The following is a 12,734-nucleotide window of genomic DNA, read 5'->3' as shown; positions in this document are numbered from 1 at the left end:
TAAATGTGCTCATGGTGCATAAACAATCTAGGGAAATACAAATTAGATGGAGCTACTATAAAAGGTAGCTTCCCTCTTAGAAAGGATCAATCAATTTCATGCATATGAAAAGGAAAATTACTTCCCAGGAAGGAGTACTGCAGAAAAAGACATGAGGATCATAGTGGATAACTAGCTAAACAGGAGTTGTGATGGGGTGCGATCACAGAAGACCCCTTTTGGGGTGCTTCCCAGAGTGCTGACAAAGCCACTGACATTCACCTTCTTGCTCTCTGGGGTTTCTTACCACCATGACCTGCTGAGCCAGTTCGTCTGGTCTCTCCCAGCCAAGGCACAGAGCTGAGATCACACCCCGCCCTCCTGCCTCGAGGAGCAAGACAGATGCTGAGATGCTTCAGGTCAGAGGAAAATACAATTTTGGGCCCACCTTCAAGGAAACCACTCCTCAAATGGTATCAGAACCCCAAATGAATTATTTAGGTAAGCCCCCTTTAACAATAAAAGGAGGATGTACATGCTGATTACTCCCCCAGGTAACAATAATTTAACTAGGCTTAATAATAAAATCACTTTTATTAAGTAAAAGCAATACGATTTAAGTGGTTATAAGTGAAAAAAGGCAGAGCAAAGTAGATTACAAATTTAAAATAACAAAAAATGCTTAGCTAATTCTAACATATGCTCAAACTTATTAAAACTCACCCTAAAATTGCTATTTTTTTCCAGCTAAACCTCCAAACCAGGGAAGTCTCCTTTTCCCTGGGGTCTTTAGTTTTTCCTCTTGGGTGTGTCACACCAACCAAACACCAAGAAACTGCTAGCTTCCAATCGTTTCGTAGATTCCACTTTGGGTGGGAATCAGTGTCTCCCCAAAGGTGCACGTCAACATGGGCGCGCACCAAAAATTTGCCTAATGCCCACCTTCAGCAGAGCTGTGCAGTAGCTGCTTAGCTACTCTGGGAGCAGCAGGGTAGCCAACACATGGCCTAGGGCTGAAGCTGTGGGCTGTATAGCAGTGGCGGCTGCTCAAGTGGCCCCAACTAGGGCCAAGGCCAGAGCCAGAGCCGTTTATCGGGCAGCTGGAGCCACGTGTCAGGTGGCAGTGGTGTCAGGTGGCAGGGTCAGAGCTGGAGCCACGTGTCAGGTGGCAGTGGTGGCCGCAGCTAGGGACAGATCTGTGTATCGGGTGACAGCAGCCATGTGTCAGCAGCTCTGGCACCCCTACTGGAGCCAGAGTCACATGTTGGGCAGCAGCGGCGGCCTCAACTGGGGCCGGAGCCTCGTGGCGGGCAGCAGCTGCAGCTGTGTGTTGTCTGCTGTGGCAGAACTGTGTCGGGCAGGCACCCATCAGCAAGCTCCAAGTCCAGGCAAGGTGCTCCTCTAGCTGCAGTGGGGCAGGCAGCCCATGGGCTGAGAGAGCTGGTCTTTGTCCGCTATGCTAGATCTCGTAGGGAACTTCCCTCCATGACCCTGAGGGAGCAGCCCAGCAGCAGCACAAGGCAAGCGGGGCTGCAAGGCTCTCATAGACCTGCACAGCCAGCAGAGGGCTGTGACTATGGGCAGAGGGAGGCGGCCATGTAATGGTCTTCCAGGCAGGCAGGGCGAGCGGCCAGGCAGACAGAGAGAGATGGAGGAGTTCAAATCAGCCACCGAGAGCAGGAAAAGATCAGAAAGGGGTGTGGAATGCAGACCTTAAATGGAAAGTGAGCTGATCCTCTAAGGACACAACTGTGTATGGAAAGTGTGCAGGGGGGAAGGGGTAGAGGGGAGACAGCGGAGGCTTCTGCTGATGCGCCAACATTTTGATCAGGATGGTTTGGGAGCTGCTTTGCAAGGAGGAGAAATATGGTCAGGGCCTATCCTAAGGGAAGAGGGTGGGCATTTAGCTAATGTTGCTGCAGCAGCCCCACAAGGCTGACAGGTCATCATGTCAAGGACTCTGGACCACATTTTTTCCCCCAAGTGTCTCTAGTGGGAAGGGGGGGGGGGAGGTTGGTAAACTTTTGTGAGACTCAGTAAGAATGAAAAATTTCCTGTTTTGTTTTCTTTTCTTTCTAGCATGAATAAGATTTATTTTTCAGACTAAAGAAATTTAGATGCCAGGATTAAATCACAATAGCAGCAGAAATGCAGAACTGCAGGGTTAATCAATAAGCAGATATCAATAAGCAGATTGTGGAACAAATATAGTACATTGGCACTTTAGGGTCAGCCATAATAATAAGGATGTGTTTGTAAAAGTTCTGATTTAACAACTCTTTTTATTCTTTGTGCCTGGGAAAGGTCTGTTTTCGTATTCTTTCTTCCATTATATATACAAATAAAATGTCAGTAACTGGTCGGTGCAATGGTAGCACACATCCAAACAAGTGCACATGAACTCAATATTGGTGCACAAAACAAAACTCACTCCGCTCATGGATGGAAAATCTTAGAAAACAGAAAATTCTGTTTCTACATTCCACCCATACATGGAATTACTTGGTCAGTCGTTACCAGTTGAGGTAGTCATGTGACTTCCTAAGACCAACCACTACCTAAGACCAAGCAACTAGCGTTGAGTCACTACCTGATAAGCACGCGTGTGGGCAATCATGGACAATTACGCAAAACTAACTAACAGAGAGAGGCAGCAAGGGGAGGGGGAGGGGGAGGAGCAAGAGCCCATGCTTGGGGGAGCCAACTTAAAAGCCAGTTTCCCCCAGCACCAGCTCGGGGGGGGGGGGGGGCGGGGGAGACAGAGGATGCCAGGCTCTTAATACACTTAAAAGGTGGAGCCGCAGTGGGGGAGGAGGGGGAAGGGCACGCGTTGGGAAGAAAGTGTTACTCCCCCTGTGCAGTAACTTCTGTACTTCGAGATGTGTGTCCCCGTGGGTGCTCCACTATAGGTATCAGGTTCATCCCGGTACCGCAGTCCGGAGAGTTTTTCCTAGCAGTAGTCCCTGGCAGACTGCGCATGCATAGAAGACTCCACGCGCTGTTCGTGCCTTTTCTGTGTCACGCGGTCCGAAGCGCCTGTTCCTCCTAGCCAGGACATCTGAAAAATATAAGCATAAGAGTTCCAAAGCAGGGAGGAGGGCGGGTCGTGGAGCACCCACGGGGACACACATCTCGAAGAACAGAAGTTACTGCACAGAGGGAGTAATACTTTCTTCCTCTTCGAGTAGTGTCCCCGTGGGTGCTCCACTATAGGTGAGTATGAAGCAGTAGCTCAAGTTGTGCATCGGCGTAGTCATCTGTGCACAGATGAAAGCACTGCCCGAGCCACCGCAGTATCCACAGCCATGAAGCGATCAAGGGCATAATGTCTCACAAAGGTCGATGTGGAATACCAGGTAGCGGCGCGGCATACATCGCGCAAGGGAACATCCTTGAGGAAAATCATCGAGGTGGCCATGCTCCTGGCCAAATGTGCCTTAGGGTTAGAGGGCAGCGGCTTGTTACGGAGAGCGTAGCAGCATGAGATACAGGTCACACTATGAGATGCAATACGCTGTGAAGACAATTGGTGACCTCTGGAGCGGTTCGCAACTGAAAGCAAGAGGCGTTGTGACTTTCAGAAGGAGCGTGTCCTGTCCAAGTAGAAGGCAAGCGCTCTCGTAACATTAAGGGTGTGTAAACGGGCATGTTCCAGAGCACAATGCGGTTTTGGGTTAAAGGTGGAAAGGGCGATAGGCTCATTAATGTGGAATGACGAATTAACCTTTGACAGGAAGGCGGGATGGCAGCGCAGTGTCACACCTTGTTCGGTAAACAGTGTATACGGAGGGTCAGCCAAGACAGCTGCCAATTTGCCAACATGACGGGCCGACGTGATGGCAAGCAGTAATGTAACCTTCATAGTGATGGTCACCAGGTCGCAAGGTGCTAACGGCTCGAAAGGAGGATGGGTAAGGGTGTCCAGTACGAGGCCCAGGTCCCACGGCTCTGAGACGGGCTTGTGTGGAGGGTAGAGATTAGCAATTCCTTTCATGAATCTTTTGATCAGTGGATGTGCGAATACTGAGGAGCCATCCGTTGGAGGACAAAAGGCAGAGATTGCCACCAAGTGAACTTTAAGCGAAGAATTTGACAAACTTTGTGATTTTAAGTAAAGAAGATAATCCAGAATATGATGGATAGGTACTTGCAGCAGACACATGTTCAGTGACTGGCACCAGGCTTGAAAGCGACGCCATTTATAGCGGTAGGACTTTTGAGTAATTTGACGTCTACTGTGCACTAGTATATCCCTGACTGCCTGTGAGCAAGCTAACTCTGGTCCTTGGAGCCAGTTAGGAACCACGCTGTGAGATGCAGGCTGTCGAAGCTCAGGTGAAGGAGAGTGCCATGCTGTTGTGAAAGTAAATTGCGCAATAGCGGTAGTTGCCGAGTTTGGGATACGGACGTTCACATGAGTTGAGGCGGCCAAGTTTGTCGGGGCCAAAAGGGTGCTATCAATATCACCGTTGTAGTGTCCACGAGAATCTTCGCTATCACACGCGATATCAACGGGATGGGTGGGAAGACGAATAGCAGGTGTCATGCTCCCCAATCGAGAAGGAAGACAACTCCCTGCGAGTCACTGCCTATGCCCACCCTTGAACAATAAAGGCGGCATTTTTTGTTGTGTCGAGTCGCAAAAAGGTCCATGTCTGGATAGCCCCAAACCTCGAATAGGTTGCGGACTACTCCGTCGAGCAGCTCCCATTCGTGCTGCAAATGGAAGGTTCTGCTCAATGCATCGGCAATGGTACTGCTCTTGCCCGGAAGGTAAGTGGCCTAAAGTATAATTTGGCGCTGGACTGCCCAATTTCAAAGGCGCATGGACTCTGCACATAGGCATCTGCATCTGGCACCGCCCTGCCGGTTGATATAGTAAACTGTGCAGATGTTGTTGGTAAGAATCTGTACCGCAGTACTGCGCACATCATGAAGGAAATGTCTGCAGGCATTGAAGACTGCCTGTAACTCCAGAAAGTTTATGTGGAGGAGGGATTCGTGGTGACACTATAGTCCCTGAACCTGAAGATGGTCCATATGCGCCCCCCAGCTCAATAAAGACACATCCATGGTGATCTGAAGAGACGAGGTCTGAGCGTGAAAGGGGACGCCTGCTAATGTATTGCTCAGGTCGCGCCACCAAGCTAGGGAGTCCCTAACACAATTGGGGACTACCACACATCTGCAAGTATTGTCGGTACCTGGCATACAGATTATGAGAAGCCAATGCTGAAGGCATCGTATATGAAGTCATGCATGTGGAACTATGTACGTTGCTGCCGCCATGTGCTCCAACAGCTTCAGACATGTGAGTATGGAAACCCTTGGAACCGTGAGCAAGGTATTTGCTAAGTCCCGTATGATGTGGGATCTGTCGAGAGGTAGGTATGCAGTAGCAGCCCTGGAGTCCAGCCTCGCTCCAATGAACTCGAGGGACTGGGACGGAATCAGGGAAGACTTTGGTATGTTGATGATGAGGCCCAGAGCCTCGAACGTGTCTCTGGTGGTATCGACCACAGCTTGTGCCTCACGTGCTGTGGGAGCCTTCAGCAAACAGTAGTTCAGGTAAGGAAAAATCGTGATGCCCGATCGCCAGAGGTGAGCAGTGACAACCGCTAGAGTCTTAGAGAAAACTCTCAGTGCTGCCGACAGTCCAAAGGGGAGCACTGCATATTGATAGTGGCCATTGCCTAAGGTAAAATGCAGGAACCTCTTGTGGGCTGGGGGAACAGTCACGTGGAAATACACGTTTTGGACGTTGAGGGATGCAAACCAGTCCCCTTCGTTCAGTGCTGGAATGATAGAGGCTAGAGTAACCATCTTGAACTTTTGTTTTCTTAGATGACAGTTTAGACCGTGGAGATCAAGGATAGGCGTCCACCTGCCGGACTTCTTTCGCGTGAGGAAGTACCGTGAATAGAAACCTCTGCCTCTGAACTCGTATGGAACTGTTTCCACCGCTCCAATGGTAAGTAGATGTACGACCTCCTGCCATAGCAGGGGCTCATGAGAGGGGTCCCTGAAAAGGGATGGGGAAGGAGTAGCGAGAGGGGGCAGGATGGAAAATGGAATGGTGAGGCCGGAGGTCACGATCTCTCTGACCCATCGGTCGGTAGTTATGGCGTACCAATGGGGACGGTAAGGCCTCAATCGGTGGTGAAACAGCTTGGTTACTTCACCGGGAGCCTCTCGAAGGGGAATAGCGCACGGTCCCTCGACTCACGCATCAAACTTGCTGCAAAGACTGTTGCTGACTCAATGCCTTAGTAGGTTGCTGGCACCGTTTCGGAGGGCGTTGCCTCTGCCTCTGCTGATCATAAGGCCTGAAGCGCGACGTGGCATATGAAAAGGGCCTCTGCCTGTTGTGGGGACCGACTGTCTTATGCCTGAAGGGCGGCGTGTACATCCCAATTGTTCTCAGGGTTTTTCAGGAGTCCTTTCCAGAATGGAATACATGGTCGGTGTTCTGTGCGAATAGGGAACGCCAGTCAAAAGACAGGTCCTCCACTTTAGGCTGGAGATGATAAGAGGCATCGCGAGTGTAGCGATGATGGCTATGACATGAGCGTCCAGGAGAGTATGAGCTCACACTCCTATAATGGTAGTGGTGTGAACGAGCCCGGGAGATCAGTGAATGTGACCGGAACGAACAGAGAGACGGGGATCTGGAATAATAAGAGCTGGGTTAACGGAGAGGTGTAATGGATCGTCTTGGAGACATCCAATAACATCTTGAGGGCGATCAGTGCCTGTCATAATCTCATCTGTCACGGTGCGGTGAGGTCGAAGGCTCAAGCGAAAACATCGCCCTGTCTGGACTGGGCAAAGGTGTACACATACGCCTGGTTTTCCTCTGGGCTTTGGTAGGAACTGTCATAGGCAGTGGAGGACTACTGGGGACTGAGATGACCGGTCCGGACTCAGATTGTTCTTGTCCCAGGGATGGTGATCTAGTCAATGAGGCCGGTGAAGGCAGTGCCGAGCCTACTTCCAATGGTGAGAGCTGCACCGGTTCCACGGACGGTGCCAAATGTAGCTGCAATGCCAAGTCTTGCGCCGGCTTTCTCCGTGCCTCCCTTGGTGCTATATCCGCCCTTGGTGCCATTGGTAAGGCAGGGGTAATGCTTGCTGCCTTTTTCGGCGCCGGCTCGCGTCTTGGTGCCATTCTCGGCTCTGGCTTCAGTCCCGGTACCGCCAGCGATGCCACTTAAGGTAGAGGTGCCACATAAATGCTCGGTGCCGCTGCTAGCGGCAACTCGGGGCGCAGTGCCGGGCGGGACACCAGGGCCGACAAAGGCGCCGGGCTAGGCGCTGACGTACTTCGGGTGTAAAGAGGTTTTACCGGACCGTGCCTTGGAGCGAGTCTGGACTTATACTCGGTGACGGAGTGGAGCTCTTAGTCTGGTGGGCCTTATGGGGCATCGGGGAGCCCGCCCATTGGCCCGCCGCATCAGCTGAAGCGCCTTGTTGAAAAGCAACATTTTCAGGCGCATCTCCCTGTAGCGCCTGGCCCTGGCAGTCAGCTTCGAACAATGGCCGCACTTGTGGGGAACGTGGCCTTCCCCCAAGCAGGGTATGCATCGGGAGTGGCCGTCCGATGCCGGCATAGCTTCGCCACATGAGACACATTTTTTGAAGCCCGGAGAGCCAGGCATGGTGAAGAGGAGACTGAGGGGGGATATGATAGAGCTCTATAAAATCATGAGTGGTGTGGAGAGGGCTGATAAAGAAAAGTTATTTATTAGTTCCCATAATAGAAGAACTAGAGGACACCAAACGAAATTAATGGGTAGCAGGTTTAAAACTAATAAAAGGAAGTTCTTCTTCACACAGCGTGTTGTTAACCTGTGGAACTCCTTGCCAGAGGAGGCTGTGAAGGCTAGGACTATAATAGAGTTTAAAGAGAAGTTGGATAAATTCATGGAGGTTAGGTCCATAAAAGGCTATTAGCCAGGGGATAAAATGGTGTCCTTGGCCTCTGTTTGTCAGAGGCTGGAGAGGGATGGCAGGAGACAAATCGCTTGATCATTGTCTTTGGTCAACCCTCTCTGGGGTACCTGGTGCTGGCCACTGTCGACAGACAGGATACTGGGCTAGATGGACATTTGGTCTGACCCAGTACGGCCATTCTTATGTTCTTATGTACTAATGTGCCCACGGATAACGGTAACAACAAACAGGAACCAAACTGTTTGGTTTTTTGGGTTTTTTTTTAAACTAAGAAATAACAACAACTTTAACAAATTATAACGACGAGGAAGGGGGCTAACTGGGACGAACGAGTAACTAACTAGTTTTTCCTCAGAGTGGAGCAGGAGCTTGTTCCAACTCCGTCTGCAGCCATGGACGGTTAGGAGGAACTGGCGCTTCAGACCACGTGATGCAGAAAAGGCGCGAACGGCACCTGGAGTCCTCTGCGCATGTGCGGTCCGCCGGGGCTACTGCTGGGAAAACTCTCCCGACTGCAGCGCCGGGACGAGCCCTACGCCTATAGTGGAGCACCCACAGGGACACCACTCAAAGAGAAATCAGCTGATTTCTGGCTCGCACTGGGATACCCAGCTACGCCTCTGCTTTTTAAATATATTAAGAGCCTGGTGGCCCTTAATACATTTGAAAGTCAGAGCCACAGTGGGGCTACTCCTCGGTCCAGGAGTTAACCCTGCTGTGACTCTGCAGTTTCCTCCCTTATCAAATAGTGCTCTGTGGAACCCCAGAGCTGGTCTTAGGGGCGAGTGAGCAGGGTAGTCACCCGGGGCTGCCATTTTCAAAGGGCCGCAGCAATCTTAGGGTGGGCCAGCTTTTTTTTATTTTTTGGACCAGTTTTCCCCAGAGTTGTTTTTATTTTTTGCTTGACAGTTCCCCCCCCCCCTTCTTTTTTTTGGTCAACCAGTTTCCCAGGAGTGGGGGGGGGGGGGGGGACGGAGGGAGGGAGAGAGAGTGTGTGTGTGGTTTTTTTTTTTAAGGGTTCCGTGGCTAAATAAATTTGGTAAACACTGAACTAATCAAATTAAACACCATTTAATATCCCTACTTCAAAATGCTTTACCAAAAATAAAATCAACTATTCCTTGTAAAACTGTTAGTGAATTTCAAGTAACTTTAAACTCACCTAATGTATCTGAAGCTATTTTCATGCCACCGCAGCGCTAAAAATGTCAGCATCAAGCATTCCCCAGAATAAAACGTGAAAGAGCACAAGCAGCAGTCACCTAGTATCTGTAAAAGAAACAATTTTTTCTTTTTATAAATTTACTTGATTGATCAATGCAATACCCATCATCACAACTAAAAACAAAATTAATAAAATATTTTCTCTGAGATTCAAAAGAGAAGAAAAAACAAAAACAATTTGTCAACCATCCTACAACCTAACTTAAAGTATCCCAGTATCTTACAAGATACAACAATTTGTTTTACTAAAAACTGAATATGAGAAGGATTTCTCTGAATAGGCAATATATTGATTATGTGATCTTGCTAGGCAACATACCTTGTTATATTGTACTAGCATTCAGTTGTTGTATTAATTCAAATCACTCATTTTTTTTGTTTGTGCAATTCAACTAGAAAGCATGACAGACCTCTACAGGGTCCCACATTCCCCCCTCTAAGATTTACTGGTTTGAAAAGAAAATTTCCACAACAGACTTTTGATGCTTTAAAAAGCTATAGTCTTCAGCTGTTAAAAATGCATATTTAAAAGTTGCCTGCACTCAAATCTTCACTTGCTACCAAAAATCAAAACTTTTCATACTTATTAAAAAAGAATTTCTCAGATAAGCAAACTAAAAATGGTGGCTCTGGGTAGCGTGCTAAAATTCCATGAATCCTTATGTACAAGGTTAGAACAAGTCCGCCACAGATACATCGGATGTTACACCGCTATTCTACTAGTTTATTTGAAAAATAATGAAGTTAAAAACATAGAAAATTACTCAAATACCCTTACGCATGAGATGAATAGAACACGTATGCAAGCACTTTGGCAGGACTGGTTTTATTACTACTTCACAGTCAATCCCACAGATTGCATTTATACAGACAAAAATGAATTGGTTGCGAAAAAATACATATATGATGCATGAGCTGAGAGAGAACAGTTAAGACACTGTTTTTCACCGGCTTTGGAATCTCACTTAGCTTCCCTTAGCCAAAAGGATCAATAATGTACAGCCTCAAACCGATGGTTTTAAAACCAGAAAGAAGAGTACTGGAGAAATCTTCAGAGCTTTCTAACACATACATAAATAATCACCTTTCCTAAATCCATTATGAATAAATATATACATACAGGATGGAATTCCAGAAGGAAAGGCCTTCCAAATTTTTGATCTCTCAATCAGATCTGCATTAGAAGCTCCCTGTGCCTCTACAGACTCATATTGAAGTAACAGGGTTATGAGCACTTACAAAAAAACCCACTTATGCTGATCAGCTCGCAGGGCTGAAGCCCAAAACTGGATTCTTGTAACAAAAGCTGAGATAGCAAAAAATTAAAAGTATGTTGCAACAACATTTTGTAATTTTAATAATACTTTAAGATGACATACATATTCTTGGTCTCTAATTGAAAGGTGACTTACTTTACCATAACTGGAGTTCTTTGACATATGTGGTCCACATAGATACTACATTCTGGGTGTGCATACACTCCAGGGTCCCAAGATCAAAAGATTTGTCATGAATGTGTCCACTGATCTGCACCTGCATCCTGTGTCTTCTTTTGTTCTTAACTCAAAGCATAAAGGATGGTTTGGACAGACCTCTTTCAGTTCCTTTTCTACCACAAGTCACTTAGAAAATAATTCAAAGCAACAGGATAGGATGGGCAAAAAATACCCTTAGAGACCATATACTTTGTTAAACTTTAGTCAGATAAATAGTTTTCCTTTCTTTTTTGAATGGTGTTCCCTATGGGTATTTTCCACCATGGGTAATTCCTAAACCAGTGATGTTCCTAAACTTTTTAAGACTGAGGAACATCAAAAAAATTTTTTTGAGGAACACAAAGGATTTTTTTTGGTGGTGGTGGGGTTACTGAGCGCAAAAAAAAAAAAAGTTGCCTGTCCCTTTTAGGGCAGCCATTTTGAACTTTGTTGTTTTCCACAGCACACCACTGTGCCATGGAACACAGTTTAAGAAGCACTGTCCTAAACAATATTCATCGACAAAAAGGATGGAATGGACCATGCAGGACTGCTGAACTGAAGGATGCATCTGCCAAAGAAACATGTACCGTAGTGTAATGTCTAGTAAAGGTACGCAAAGAGTCTCACATATCCATCTACCAATCTCCAGGATGGCATCCTAAACAAAAGCCATGAGGCTGCCTGAGGTTGTAGGGGAGAAACTCTGGTGCTTACTAACATGGGTATGCAATCTTTGAATATAAGAACAACCACCTGGACTCCATCTTGGCTGGCCTTCTCTTTCCTCCCTTGAGAGTATTTTCTTGCTCTTTTGACAGGAAACTAGATGGACACATGATCTGGGTTCTTCCTGGCAACAACACATTATTAAGAGCTGCCTCAACCAGTTCTGAGTGGCAAAATCTGGAGCTGCTTAGAGGTGTACACCAGCACCATATGTGTAGATCTGGTTGGGAGGGTGAGCTTACCTGCACACAAGGGGTCTGTTACCAGCTGCCATGCCTTCTGAGGACAAACACACACCCATAACAAGTCAGGGAGAGAGAGTGGGCCAACCATCACTGGACAGCTAACATCACTTGATCACTCCTTACCTATGATACCACCTGCAGATGGAATCCAGAGCTGTCTCATCACCGTGAGGGTCTTCAATCTGCAGGACATGGGAGAGACTCCCTAATCCTCCATTTCCTTACCTAGTCCCATCCCAGGGTGAGTTCTCATATTTTGAGGGGTAGGAGTCTCCATCAGCTCATAGCAAAGCATTCATGACATTTATGGTCCTCAATATCCATTTAGAACAGAGGTCGGCAAAAGCCTCTCAGTGTGCCGGATCCAGCCTGCCTAGGGCTTTGATCCAATCAGCAAGGAAGTTCCAGGACCCGGCCCCTAGTGCGGGGGTCGGCAACCTACAGCAAGCGAGGCACACGTGCCGATTTTCAGCAAGCACGGGGGAGGGAGCTCAACCCAATCCCACCTCCCCTGCGCAGCCACTGGAGAGCGCTCCATCCTCTCTGCAGCATGTTAGGCTGCGGTGGGAGGAGGCAGCACTGGGGCTGAGACTCCTCAGCTGTTCCTTGGCAGGGATGGGAGGCAGTGTGGCCACGTGGTCAGGGGCTGGCCACGTGGTCAGGGGCTGGCCACGTGGTCAGGGGCTGGCCACGTGGTCAGGGGCTGGCCACGTGGTCAGGGGCTGGCCACGTGGTCAGGGGCTGGCCACGTGGTCAGGGGCTGGCCACGTGGTCAGGGGCTGGCCACGTGGTCAGGGGCTGGCCCCAGACCGTGTGGCTGCCGCGTCTCCAGGTCGGCCCCAAACCGTGTGGCTGCCACGGCAATGGGGCCTCCTTCCAGAGCAACCAAGACAGCATGGCTGCAGCCATTACTGCTGGGGGCACAAAGCAAGGTAAGGTCTCCTCTCATGCCCAGACCTCTGCACCCCAAACCTCTCACTTCCCTCCCTCCGACCCCAGCAAGACTCGGCAAGCCAGCTTGCTTCGACAACCTTCCTTGTTCCTGCACCCTGTCTGCTAGCCAGAACCCTACCCTGCTCCTGCACCCTCTCTCCTGGCCACACACTGCACCCTCCCTTGTTCCTGCTCC

The 12,734-nt window shown here is 48.8% G+C and overlaps 1 protein-coding gene across 4 annotated transcripts in view; it reads right to left on the bottom strand.

Annotated features, from left to right (window-relative positions):
• CPLANE1 (ciliogenesis and planar polarity effector complex subunit 1) overlaps positions 1-12,734 on the bottom strand; it is a 170,529-nt gene that overhangs the window by 135,732 nt on the left and 22,063 nt on the right. For all 4 annotated transcript variants that reach the window (XM_089779416.1, XM_075932522.2, XM_089779415.1 and 1 more), the window contains exon 6: positions 9,095-9,201. In XM_089779416.1, the coding sequence (XP_089635542.1) occupies positions 9,095-9,201 (107 nt within the window). The remainder of the gene's footprint in view (positions 1-9,094; positions 9,202-12,734) is intronic.

Source organism: Pelodiscus sinensis, chromosome 6, assembly GCF_052426305.1.
Source record: "Pelodiscus sinensis isolate ZL-2025 chromosome 6, ASM5242630v1, whole genome shotgun sequence".
In the NCBI taxonomy this organism is placed as follows: Eukaryota; Metazoa; Chordata; order Testudines; family Trionychidae; genus Pelodiscus; species Pelodiscus sinensis.
This window is presented reverse-complemented; position numbering and strand designations above follow the sequence as displayed.